Source organism: Coenobita brevimanus, chromosome 70 (genome assembly GCF_032717465.1).
Source record: "Coenobita brevimanus isolate Jiangsu-jjx chromosome 70, ASM3271746v2, whole genome shotgun sequence".
NCBI lineage: Eukaryota > Metazoa > Arthropoda > Malacostraca > Decapoda > Coenobitidae > Coenobita > Coenobita brevimanus.
In genome coordinates, this window is record NC_137023.1 from 54,424,591 (window position 1) to 54,439,293 (window position 14,703).

The window sequence follows — 14,703 nt, forward strand, 5'->3', positions numbered from 1 at the left end:
TCACCCCCTAAACTAGCGGACTGTGGCACAGGGTGGTTCCGGTATTTCTGGTGGTGTGTAAATTTGGCTAATTTAGTAGTCCTTGTGCAACAACTTCAAATGTGCATCAACATCTTGAAAATGGCATGGTGCATCTACCCACGAAATACTTTTACTCAACTCACTTTAGTTACGGAGTTATTGTGGTTGGAAAGTACCAAGTTGGCAGAAAACTGGCAATTACCAGAGCAAAACAAGATACTGTTTAAGGCTTACTGAGCTGACAATTGGCATAATAAACCAAAAATGTTCATGACGTGTTCTTCCAGATATTCTATTTTCTGGCATCCTTTTCTCACCATTGCCAATATCAACCTTGCACTCAATTTATGTATCACAAACAGGTTTCTGTAAACAGGTTGAACCTTCCTCCAGTGCAGATGCTGATGTAAATGGATACAAAAGAGCATGAAATTTCTTCATGGTAGTTGACATTCCTTTGTATCTGGGCTCAAACTTAACACTGGGGATGAGAAGTGACAATTAGCCAAATTTGCCATGTATATAACTTACATAAGATTTCCTTCCAGAATCTTTGTGATACGTTCGTTCGTTCATTTCCAAAAGCTTCAACATGCTAGCACGTGTCAGCCTTGGTCACCTAATGGTGACTCTCCACACTGCTCGATCTCTGACAGCTTACCTATTCAGTCCTTTATCCCTGAGGTTGCACTCAATGACCTAGTCCCAGGTTTTTTTCGTTCTGCCTCTGGCAAGCCTACCCCTAACTTTCTGCACTCGATTATTATCCCCCATCCTCTCCACGTCAAACCATTTCAATCTACCATGCTCTATCACAACAACAAAACGCTCCAGTCCCATCCTACCCCTCAATTCCTCCATCGTAAACCTAGTCCCCCCAGGCCTGACATTGAGGGACGCACTGCACATCCACCTAATCACTGTTATTTCTGTACGTTTGAACCTGCGAATATCCTCTTCCTTTACTGCCCAAGTCTCACTACCATACAGCATAACACTCCTAACACAAGCTGCATACAAAGATCCCGTAGCATGGAGGAAGGTCCCTCTCAATGCCAGATGAGGCAACAGCTCCCTGAACTACTTCCAATTACTCCTTACTCTAGACACAGAGCTGGCTCCAGTCCCTTCCAACCACTCCTTACTCTAGACACAAAGTTGGCTCCAGTTCCATCTCCAGCACATAACATGTCTCCCAAATAACAAAACTCTTCCACACATTCAAGAGACTCACTAGCAAGTTCAATCCTTTCATGCCTGACAATCTCCACCAGTTCTTCCCGACACACCGCACATATGAAATCAGCATTATCTCACAGTCTGCCTCTAACACCACTACATCTCCTATGCACTCATTCATCACAAACACTGCACAAGATGGAATTAATTCCCACACCCTTGTGGCAAATTGCACATGGCCACTGTCCCTCTTCTCTGACAGTTCTGCCAATAGCAATAAATACATTCACTTCTGTTTTATCTGCATTTACGCTCAAGCCCTTGTGCCCCATAAAATTTCTCTCCACTTCCTAAATCTTTCCTCCGCCTCCCTTTCATTCTCTGCATTCAACACCAAATCATCAGCATACAGCATCTCCCACAGAAGTCCATGTCTGCAGTCACGTGATAGGGCTTCAAGTGCCATGATAAACAATGAGGGACTCAAAACTAACCCCAGTGCACACTAACATTCATGGAAAACTCATCACTCAAATCTCCATTCACCCTTACCTGGGTGCAGCAGGCCTTCTCCAAATCAACAAAAACAAAGTACAGTTCTCTTTTCTTTCCTACATATTTTTCCTGAAGCTGTTGAACAATGAATATGGCATCAGTGGTCCCTTTGCCTGGCATAAACCTAAACTGCATCTCATCAATATTCACTCTTTCTCTAATCATACCTTCTAGAACTTTCTCCATTACATTCACTATCTAATATAAAAGCTTTATGCCTTTATAATTTCCTCTTTTCAGGGTATCACCCTTCACCTAGTACACATTTACAATTACACTCTTTTGCTAATCATCTGGGACAACACATTCATATATAATCGTATGTCACATCAGTGGCTTATCTCACTCCTATATCTCCTGAGGGGCTTTCAACATTTCAGCAGTCATCCCATCCCCCCCTGCATCCTGCATATTGTCCTGCTCACTGTAGCAGTGTCAATTAAAGGCCAAGGGCCAAACACTGGATTTGCAGGCTCCAAACTTTCCTTGTCCCACTCCAACTCCTCATTCAACAACCAGCTGTAATGCTCTCTCCAAGCATCTTTAATATCCCCACTGTTCACCGCTACCCTTCCATTATGATTCTTCACACACTGCTCACCTATGATATCCCTATTCTCCCTCTTCATCTGATTTGCCACCTTAAATATCATATTATTCCGATAGGGTTGAAAATCTCATCCAAGTGTTACATACAGCCCATGGGTTACATCCAGCCCTGATTATCATTATCTTAACAATGCCACCTAAAGATGGGGTGAGGTAAGATTCAGAACCAAGGTATGGGAAAGTATAACAGTGGGAGAAGAAACATCATGCTTGGTGAAATGGAGAACATACCCACGTCTTTCAGGGTTAAGTACTGTACAGTAAAAGTCCTCTAATCCGGCCACCAATAATCTGAAAATCCTAATAATCCGAATTTGCTAAGGCAAAATTTTTTTAATTTTTCTGGTCTTTTTTCAAATTTTTTGGGGGCTTTACCTAAGGATTTATCTGGCTTGGACTTGCTCTTGGCCTTGGATGTACCTGCCTGCAACTATTCACTGACACTTCTATGCATTTCCAGTGAGTAAAACAATACCCCATATCATTCTAAGTGTTTATTTAATGACCATGAACACTCACAATCACTAATTTCTGCTCAGGGGTCCCCTTCATACCCCTATACAGCATTCCCAAGGTGTGTGTGTGTGTGTGTGTGTGTGTGTGTGTGTGTGTGTGTGTGTGTGTGACCTATTTGCCTATTTGTAGTATACAGGAACTGAGCAATGCTCGTGTTGTCCTGTCTCCATATCCACATTTATCTAGTCTACCTTGACACACATGAATGTCTTTAGTCTGCACCACCTCTTTGTCTAAGTCGTTCCAAATACTTATTTATTTACCTAATATACCTAATTGTGATATACACGAAATGAACTACGCTCGTGAGATCCTGTCTCTGTTTCTCAATAAGTCAAATTTAACTTTAAACTCGTTTAAATTTTTAGACTGGACGATCTCCTTGTCCAGGCTATTCCACAGGTCTACAGTATACTTCTATAAGGAAAACTATATTTCTTGATATCCTTCAAGTAGCATGACTTCTTCAATTTCATTCCATGTCCTCTTGTTGCCCTCTTATCCCATAAAAACAGATCTTCTTTGTCAATTTTATCTACTCCTATCATGGTCCTGAACACTGCAATCATGTCTCCCCTCTTTCTCCTTTCCTCTAAAGAAAGCAAATCCAGCTTTTCCAGCCTCTCTCTGTATGACAGATCTGCCAGACTGGGGACCATCTTGATTGCTCTTCTTTGTATTCTCTCAGTCTTGTTTATATCTTTCTTTTTGAGTGGGACCACACTACCGCTGCATATTCTAACCTGGGGCGGATCATGGCCACTATCAATTTTTTCATCATCTCCTCATCCATATAATGAAATGCTACTCTTATGTTAGTCAAAAGTTTATACGTCTCTCTAACTAGCTCGTTAATATGTTTTTCATGTGACAAACTATCCTGAACCAGCACTGCCAAATCTTTCTCTTCTCTCATTTTTGTGACTGATTCACTACTCATCAATTAATTCAGTGATGGCCTCTTGGTACTTTTACCCATTTCCAATATTGTACATTTCTTTGCATTAAATTTCATTTCCCACACCCAGCTCCAATCATGTATCCTATCCAGATCCTCCTCCAGCATTTTACAATCCCCCTCAACCACTACCTTCCTCAAGATCTTTACATCATTAGCAAACAGATTTGCATAACTGTTCACTCCGTCTACCATATCATTTATGTAAATCAGGAACATTACTGGCGCCAACACCAAGCCTTGAGGGACTTCACTTGTTACTTCCCTCCATCCAGACATCCTATCCGTTATTATTGTCCTCATTTATCTGTCTCTCAAAAAGTCTCTCATCCATCCCACAAGTTTCCCCTTCAGTCCTCCTATATACTCTAGTTTCCACATTAGTCTCTTATGGGGTACCTTGTTGAAGGCCTTCTCCAAATCTAAATACACACAAGCCACCCAACCATCTCTCTCCTGTACCACGTCAATCGCCCTTGAGTAAAAGCTCAACAAGTTTGAAACACATGACCTTCCACTTCTGAATCCAAACTGACATTCAGCCAAAATATTCATCTCTTCTAGATATTTTATCCATCTGTCTTTCAGGATTCTCTCGCATAATTTTGGGATCATGCTGGTTAGAGACACTGGTCTATAATTCAAGGGTTCTTTCCTGTTTCCTCCCTTATAAATTGGTACCACATTGCCCTCTTCCATTTTTGAGGCACTTTCCCCTCTTCCAGAGAACACACAATTAAACTGAATTATATCTGCCAGTTGTTCTCTGCATTCCTTCAGTACCCAATTAGAAATTCCATCAGCTCCTGGGGCTTTCCTTACATCTTGAGTTTCCAGTAATTTATACACTTCCAGTACCTCCACTTTTATATCTTTTATCACCGGTACAATAGACAGATAGACATTTCTAATCACTCCCCCCCCTTCCACAAACTCCGTTTCATTAATGAAAACCGATTGGAAACATTTGTTCATTATTTCAGCTTGCACTGCCGCATCTTTATAGACCTTTCCTTCTACTTTCAGTTTGGTGATTCCTTCCTTTTGTTTCAGTTTGCCATTAACAAATCTATAAAACAGTTTGGGTTCATCCTTGCATTTGTCTATTATACCTTTTTCAAAATTCCTTTCTTCTTCTCTACGTATTCTTGTGTATTCATTTCTAATTCTTTTATATTCTTCCTTTGTTCTGTTGTTACCTCTCTTTCTCCAGTTGTTCCACGCCTTATCTCTCTCTTTTTTTTGCTATCATACACCTTCTATTAAACCACTCCTTTTTCCTGTTTTCTTTCCCTCTTATTCTTGGTACAAATTTTTCCACTCCCAAATTATAGAGGTCTAGAAAGATATCCCACTTCCTCTGTATCTCTCTTGTTTCTCTGAATTTTCTCCAATAAGCTTTTTCAAAAAAGTTTCTCAATCCTGTAAAATTTGCTTTCCCAAAGGTGTATCTTCTGTCTATGATGCACGTCTCTTGGCTCGACGTTCCCTATTATCATCTGGAACTCAATGACCACATGATCACTTTTTCCTTTAAGACAGAGATATTTCAATGATTCTATTACATCGGGTTCTTTGGTAAACAGTAAATCTAACCTTGCTGGTGTGTCCTCACCTCAAAACCGTGTCTCTTCTTTGACCCATTGCGTCATCACATTATTCATTATTATATTTAATAACATAGTGCCCCATGAATCCTCACCGCCTCCTGAGTACCATTCCTCCCAGCTCACCTTTTTACAGTTAATGTCGCCCACCAAAATTATATTATTGCAATGCATCCAACACATGAGGCCTAAGGTGGCCATTGTTAACATTCTTGTTTTACTGTCATCATAATACATTAATTTCTTGCTGCAGTGTGTTGATGGTTATATAATATACTTTTAACATATCCTGGTGCTCTATGTTGGTATTAGTAGTGGAATCAAGAATGTTAAGCATGAAATCAGCTTGAGATGTTACTGCCAGTTAAGAATGACAAGTGGGGCAGGGGGTGGGGTAAGGGGTTGGGTAGGGATATGGGGTAGGGTCAGGAGCTGGGATGGTGGTGGGTGGAGCTCATTTCGACCCCCCTTCCCCAAGGAGGCACTCCTAGGCAGAAATTAGTGATCATGAGTGTACATAGTTATGTCTAATGCTTTCAGAGGTCCCTTCCAATAGTCTGAAAAATCCAATAATCCAAAAGACCCTCGGTCCCCTGCTATTCGGATTACAGGACTTTTACTGTATTTCTATTATTCAGGATACAAATTAAGGTACATGGCTGAGTCAAGAAAGATACTAACCTAACATGAGGCATACTTAAACTTCACCATGCTGCTCTTCATATCAAGAGTAAAACTGACTTAAGATAAAGCTGATAAACAAATTTATTTACTATAACTTTTATTTATTTGTTTTTTGTACACCAAAGGAAGGCTGGCTAGAGTAGGGAGTGGATGGAAGAAGTTCAGGGAGCTGCTGTCTCTCCTGACACTGAGAGGGCTTTCCCTTTGTATGCAGCAGTGTTAGGAGTGTAATGCTGTATAGTAGTGAGCTCTGGGCAGTAAAGGAGGAGGATATTCGCAGGCTCAAAGGTACATAAATGACAATGATTAGGTGGATGTGCAGTGCATCCTTGAATGCATGGCCTGGGGGAGGGGGGAGCTAAGTTTATGATAGAAGAGTTAAGAGGAAGGATGGGACTGGGGTGTATTGGAGTTCTGATGTGGCAAGATAGATTAAGATGGTTGACATGTGAAGAAGATGGGGGATGACAACTGGGTACAGAAAGTGAGAAGAGTTAAAGCTGGTGGTGGGGTTGTGAGAGGCAGACTGAAAAAAGACCTGGGACGAGGTCATAGAATGTGACCTTAGGGATAAGGGACTGAATAGGCAGGCTGCCAGAGATCGAGCAACATGGAGAGCTGCCAAGGCTGATGAATTTATGCATGTTGGAGCCTTTATGAATGAAACAAAAGGAAGGGGTAGAGATTCTACTACTGCAGGTTGTGGGTCACAGAATGTATGTGACATGCATAAACTGGACAGGATAAGAGCAGGGAATTGTGAAAGAAACAAAGTAAGACTGCTGACAACTGAGAGAGAAGAGGTGAGTGCTATGATGGGATGTCATAATTGGAGACTGGTAATAACAAGGGTAACGAAACCATACATGTCAGTTTGAAAGTGTAGGGATTCATGGAAGGTCAAGAAGAAGAATGGATAAATATGCTTAATGAATATGAGAGTCATCATCATCACCCAGACTTCCTTTCCCAGCCTAGGGAAGGGTGAGGAGTGGCAACCTTCCAAACAGTTAAAGTTTGCCCAATTCAATGGGTCACGCTTCCATTCACTCATTGTTCAAGCCCTCGGAATCCTGACTACATCAGATCGGAGAAAAAGATATAAAAGATGAGGAAGCAAAAAACTAAAAAAGAATCAAAATGGAGGGATGAAGTACTGCAAGTGTGCAAATCCACATTTCAAGAGTTGCACTTTTTTTTTTTTTTTTTTTTTTTTTTTTTTTTTTTGGTGGTGGTGGTGGTTAATACAATCTCTCTCTCTCTCTCTCTCTCTCTCTCTCTCTCTCTCTCTCTCTCTCTCTCTCTCTCTCACTCTCTTACTGGTATCAGCAGAGTGCATCTTAAAAGAAAAAAGTGTGTAGATAGATTCTGCCAGCTAAAGTGAGACAGGTTTGTGAAGTTTTGGCCAGTGTGCATATTCCTGTGCAGCAAACTTCACAGAGCAAACTGTAGTCAGTTGTACTTTTGTGCACTTCCTTTCTCATGTTTGGATATCATACACCAGATGTCTAAGTTAATACCCTCTCTGAAAAAAAATATAGCAAATATTATCATTATACTGTACAGTACTTATAAAAAACATATGGTATACATACCTGACAAAACTCAGCTTTCAATTTCGAAAACAGACCAAGGAAGTCAGCAGACAACATGCCATGCTCATTGAGTGCATCCAGAAGAAAGAACAGCGCCAAAAGTGAGTTTTCTGAAGTGTATAGAGGATGAGTCTGGATGAGGTGAATGGCCACCTGGGGGTTGAGACATGACCACTGCACCCACGTGAGTAGACTACGAAGGTTGCGTTCACGGGTTTCAGGAGCATGATGCACCCACCGAGTCACCAGTAGCAGTGTCTGGCTCTCATCCATTTCCCACAGCTGTCATAATAAGCACAGAGATTCAGATACTTCACTTGCATACATTCATTCATTCATCTAATCTTGTGCTGCCCCATGAGGAGCGTAGGAGCCCAGGGCTAGGCAAGTTCTATCTATCTATCTATTGCCAGACGCCTCAATCCCGTTTGGGGTGGCCACAAACAAATCGCCTCCAAGTCGCCCTGTCCCCCGCCATTTCACTACCCTGCTCCCAACTCACACCCCCCTCTCTCATATACCTCTCCACCCCATCCCTCCATCTCATCCTCGGTCTCCCCCTCCCTCTTCCACCCTCCACCTCACTCACATACACTCTCTTCGTCAGTCTTTCACCCTCCATCCTCTCCACATGGCCAAACCACCTCAGTGTGTTCCTCACAACGCTTCCTATCACATCCACATCAACACCACAACGCTCCTTTATATCCTCATTCGTCAGCCTGTCTCCTGACATTTAAGATGATAGTGACCAGCCTCACTCATCCCTAGGTGGCATTGTGTGAGCAATAAACCCCAACCACCCTTTGTATATACACTTGCACCAGCTCAATCCAACTGGAGCGTCTTAATTACCCTCTAAACCACCAGGCGCCATAATTTGCTTATGTGGTTACCACACAGTGTAGTAAATGGTTTCCTGGTGTAGAGGAAACCATTTGGTTTGTCGCTCAGTGTAGAGTCACCCATAGACAGAAGGAAGATGAAAGAATGAAGGAAAGAAAGACAGACAAGGAAGGAAGGAAAGAAGTAAGAGAGGAAACAGCAGTCATCAGAAAGCAGCACTACATCGAGTGAGTGGATGGTAAGTGCCCCCACCTATGCATTCAGTATATAAAAACATTACTTTCACAAGAAATGACATCTCCCTTATTTTAAAAATGTTCTCTCTACATGGTTTTTCTCAGTTTTTGAGAGGCCAATGTTATTGAAAGGGTTATAAACACTGTAAATGAACTCCTTCAGTGCTATGATGTCCTTCCACACCCCTTTGGTTGAAATGTTAGACATCACTATTACATGCCATGAGTTTTTACATCGTCTATTCCTCCTACCATACAGATCAAATGACAAAAATAATTCTTCAGAGACAGCACTATTCCACCAGAACTCAATCTTCATCATGCTAGATGGTCTTTAGTCAGCCAAAGGTACCCAACTCTAACGGCAGTTTGCTTTGTGACAGGAACTAACAAATTCTTTTTCTCTAAATAACTCCCACCACCTGACACAGACTTTACACACTAGACCACTCTGAAGGACCCTCTGGGGCATGGGTTCAGCTTTACCATCCAGGAAAGATCTTTTCCTTTGATGAAGTAACTCTTTTGCTGCAGACCTAACACAACCTCTACCTCTTCAATTGTTTCTTGCTATGGTTTACATCCCCAATAGTCCTTGGCTTTCAGTACATCTAAAGCCATCAAACAGCTTACAACTTCTTTACAAAGTCTTATTCCTGACAGCAATGATTACAGAGGCCACAGTCTCTGACTTAAAAGGTACTGAGTAGCTTCCAGAAATCTTAATGGTTCTTGGACAAAAAATGATTGTACAGGAGTGAAACCAAATTCTTCCATTGCAGACTCTAACAATATCTAACTATCTTATTATATTTCACTTGGAAATCAAAAATTATACTTAGTGAAGCCATCAAGCCCCAGATGGTGTAGTAGCTATGCTCGAAGTAGAAATGCTCCATCTGCATTTCTTAACATTTAAGTTCTCTGAGAGTCAGTGGACACTAAGCCAACACCCAAAGTACACCCAGCAACAAAATCAACATCCCTTGGTATCAATTCTCACTAGACACCAGCTCAACTGTTTCACAGGTGGGGAATTTGGAGGCTATCAGGGTCAGTCAAGTGGAATGACATACAGTACACTCAATCCTCGTAAATAGCATGTTTATAAATCACGGATTCGTAAATCACTGCTAAGTGGCTGTCAGACAACCGGTAACCTTAAATCGCTGTTAAGTCACGAAAATCGCAGACCTAGGCACCAAAGTGGGCCTTTTCCGAGGAGAATCGTAAACCGCGGTATGCAGTTTGAAAATCGCGACCCAACAACCAATCACCACCCGTCCATGGTGGCAAGTGTGCATACTAATGCCGCCTTGCTGTTGTTGTTCTTCCCACCAGTCCGCACATTACAGACCATCGACGTGGAGTACGAGAGCTACCTGTCTTTTTTTTGTGCACCTTCCCCCCCGCCTCCTACCTTCCATGGCCCCTCCCAAACCCCCGATGATGCACTCTAAGCAGTATGGCATCAAGAAGCAGCCGCCGTTGTCGTACAGCCAACGTTTGGAGCTCATTTGTCGTGTTGAGAAGGGAGAGAAGTTTTCAAGGCTGGCAAAAGAATTTGGGAAGAACGAGTCAATCATAAGGACGATCTACAAAAACAGGGAGAAAGTGAAGAAGTGCGTCAAAGTTACAGGACAGGGCTCATTGACGGCCGGGTACGGTGCAGAGACAAGGCAGTAATTTGGACAGAAAGATGTCTGGAGATGTTCGTCCTGAGGCAGACAAAGAAGAATATTCCAGTCAACGGCTCAGTCATCAGGGAGAAGGCTAAGAGTTTTCGCAAATTGGCAAGTTAACGGCTCCATATCAACCCCCCTAAGCCCTTCCATGCTAGCCATGGGTGGTTGGCTAACTTTCTGACAAGGAAGCACCTTAAGAATGTGCACACGTCTGGAGAAAGAGCGTCTGCTGACGTGGCCGCGGCAGAGTACTTTCCAACCGTCCTCCAGGCAGTTTTGGAGGAGGGAGGTTATACACCAGAAACTGTTTTCAACATGGACGAGACTGGACTCCAGTGGAAAAAGCTGCCTAGCACCACATACATCCCACGTCAACACCGAAAGGCTCGGGGAAGGAAGCTCGACAAGGGGCGCTATACTGTATTTTTTGTACCAATGCCAAGGGAACATTCAAGATGAAGCTTTTTGTATAATAAGACAAGAAAACCCCGCACCTTCCGCAACCTCGAAGACATGGATCAGTCAAGAGTGTATTGGCGTCAGCAGGCTAAGGCATGGGCAACTACAGGCTTAGTCGTGGACTGGTTTGACAGATCTGTTGAGGATGTGAAGGCTCATTGCAAGTGTGTTAAAGTGTCGTTCAGAGTGTTGCTGCTCATGGACAACGTTCCCGCTCACCCACGAGCTCTCACATCACCCCAGCATCAAAGTTATGTTCCTCCCACCCAACACCACCTCTCTTCTCCAGCCACTTGACCAGGAGATAATAGCTAATATGAAGCTGTTTTACACCCAGTTATTTTATCGCCAGTTTACCTCAGCTGTCATGGACGATGCACCAAAGCAGCAGCTGCTGAGAGAGATCATGGCAGACAGCAGCGACACTGAGACAAAGGTGGGTGTTGTTGAGCCTGACCCCGGAGAAAGTCGGAAGGTGTTGTCTGTGTACCAGTTCTGGAGGAAATTTAACATCAAGGACTCTATCCATGCACTACTAGAGGCTTGGGGCAAGATTAATGTTGTAACAATTGCACGTGCCTGGCGCTTTCTCCTGCCTAACCTCACGAGTGACGACGCGCCAACTCAGAATGTAGAGGACAACGTACAGGCTGTTGTTCAACTGGCTCGGAATCTGCCAGGCTGTGGTGAAGTGTCAGCTAGTGATATAATGGAAGTGATTACTGAGAAGGATGATGATGCTGAGGCTGTCGTGGAAGCTGTTATACAAGATGACGAGCACTTGGAAAGGCAAACTAACCGTGAAGTGAGTGAAGTGAATGTGCAGGAACGTGGCAAGCCTTCTATGAAGGAGCTCAGTGATTTGCTTGTTTACGCAGACTTGGCCAACGAGATTGTGAAATCCATTGAACGTGATGAGGAAAGGTGTAGTGAGGTTGGTTACCTAGAAAAAGCTGTGCGTTTTTACAAGGAATTACATAATCGCAGAGTTAATGAGAAACATCACGAACTCATCACCCACTATTTTGCCTGGGTAAGGGCAGAAGCTGAGCCTGAACAACAGCCTGGCCCTTCACACACTGAGGACGTGGATGACATAGCATCTGTCATCTCTGAGGCAGACTTTGAGGGCTTCCTGAGGGAGGCAGAGGAGCTGGAGAAGGGAGAACAGCATGAGGGAGCACCCCCACCTCATGCTGAGAGGTTCTAAGTTCTTCCCAATACCACCCCACTCCATTCACTTAAGCAATTTCGTCAAGGGATTAAGGTGAGATCCCTTAACATGGCTTATTTCTATTTAATACATGCACTGAATATTCTTGAATTTGTATGTTTGTGTTTGATGGTGCCTAGATAGGTGTAGGTAGGGGGCTGTGGGGGGTGGCTGGCCAAAGTCGAGACTCAAATTAATTTTTCACATAAGAGTTATTATTTATAAACTGCAGAATTTGTAAATCGCGGCAGTGGTGCAGACCCAAATTGCCGCGATTTACGAGGATTGAGTGTAGTACCATTGTCTTATGACTGAATCATTAATGTAGATGGTAAATGACAATGAGAGATCATGACAATAATAGATAATGATGGATGATTATGACATATGATGGATGACTAATGGATAACAGATGATGGATTATGATGATGGACAATGCATGAGGATGATGGATGATAATGATGAATGATTACTTGATGACGATGATGATGATGATGAAGATGGGTGATGATTGATGACTGATGATATATTATGGATTATAATGATGATGATGGTAAATGGTGATGGATTATGGTAAATGGTGATGGATGATGATGATAGATGATAGGTGACAAATGATGATGATAGTTGATGGATGATGATGATGATGGTGATGGATGGTTGAATATGGATTTTAAAGATGGATGATGATGATGATGATGGTGATGGTTGGTTAAAGAAGGATTATTAAGATGGATGATGATGAGGATGCTGATGCTGATGATGATAATGAATGCTGATGGATGATGATGATGAATGCTGATGGATGAAGATGGATGACTGACTATGGATTATGTGGATGCATTATGAAGATGGATGATAATGGTGGAGGACTGATGAAGAATGGATGATGAAGATAGATGACTGATGATAAATGGATGATGATGATGATGATGATGATGATGATGATGATGATGATGATGATGATGATGATGATGATGATGATGTGATGATTACAGTTAATAAGATACATGTGTAAAAAAAAAACGAGTCATTAATCTATACCACTTTACCATCTATTTGCCTGTATCTGTCACTCTGCTTATCTGTCTAGCAGTCTATCTCCATCTGTCTGCATGTGTCTATCTATATATCTATTGATCTATCTATCTATCTACTGAGATCAGTATCTTTTTACTGAAAAAACTAATTAGTCAAGATTCATATATAGCAACCTTTATAACAATTTAGCTATAAAGATTTTCCAGTCTGGATCCATCTAGTTAGCTACAGAGAGAGAGAGAGAGAGAGAGAGAGAGAGAGAGAGAGAGTTATTTCAGATACCTGAACACAATGCGTCAGAATGACTGGAAGTCACAGGCAGAGGGAAAAACAAACTCAGGAAAACTTCTAGGGTTAGGGTTGACTTGCTGAATATATATTCATTTATATATGACTGAGAGTATCAATTTAGTCTTGTACTGGCAAGTTAACTGGAGTTACTCACTGGCTGGGAATAATCACCCTCCTTTGAGATGGGCTGAATGACAGAAAACTTCCACCTAAAGAAATGGTGCAAATTGGCAGACAATGGAGAACGGGTATGCCTTGTTAGGGTGTCAACACAGAAGCACAATTCCTGAGAACAAAGGGAGGGACCCCAACAGGAACTTATGTCTTAATGCCATTTTGGTACATACCGATGCCCGAGACTGAGCATCGGTATGATGAAATTTTAAATAAGTGAGAGGAAAAAGTCTGAGGATATACATCAGCTTTTTCAGTTTAAGAAACAGCAACAGAGTGAAAAACTTAAAAAGAAGGAAAGAGGAAGAAACATACAAGAGGTTTTTAGGAAAATGCCAGATAAAGCGAGAGGAGTTAAAAAGAGTTTATTACATTTCGAATGGGTGTTGTTTTTGATATGAAGAAGAATAAATTTAGCATGATTCCTGCCAGAAACAAGAGAAGCATGAGGAGAGTGCATGTGAGTGAGGTGGAAGGAGGGAGAGGGAGGGGGATACCAAGGGTGAGATGGAGAAATGGAGTGGATTGGTATATGAGAGAGAGGGGTGTGAGCTGGGGGGATGACATCGAAATGGCAGGGGACAGGGTGACCTGTTTATGGCCACCCCTTATGAGATTAAGACATCTGGCTATAGGTAGATAGATATATTTTTTGCTTAATTTTAATCTTTTACTCAAGGGTAATATTATAGGGAAAGTTCATAGGGTAGAGGGTCAAGATGGATCGTATCACATCATCCAGCTCGACACCGAATGGATAACCAGTTTGGGGTATCATGCAGTGTCTGGTTTTCTGCAGTATCCAGCATTGAGAGTTTACTGTATTTTGGGTTTAGCATTTGATCATTCATCATGCTCTTTCCTGTAACTCTCCTATTTAGCGTTTTCGTTGTTATTTTGATTTTACTACTTACGATAAGTTGGGTAAGTTGCTTTCTTTCTTAACTCTTGGTTCTTGTTGAGATAAGGGCTATAACTGATGTAGAGCCTGTATGAGCCCTTCCTTAGGTTCAAGAAGAAAACATCAACTGGAA

At 42.1% G+C, this 14,703-nt stretch overlaps 1 protein-coding gene across 1 annotated transcript in view; it reads right to left on the reverse strand.

Moving 5' to 3' along the window:
• LOC145406451 (uncharacterized) overlaps positions 1-14,703 on the reverse strand; it is an 86,116-nt gene that overhangs the window by 54,111 nt on the left and 17,302 nt on the right. Inside the window, exon 4 of the mRNA XM_080277607.1 lies at positions 7,725-8,006. Within this exon, the coding sequence (XP_080133733.1) occupies positions 7,725-8,006 (282 nt within the window). The remainder of the gene's footprint in view (positions 1-7,724; positions 8,007-14,703) is intronic.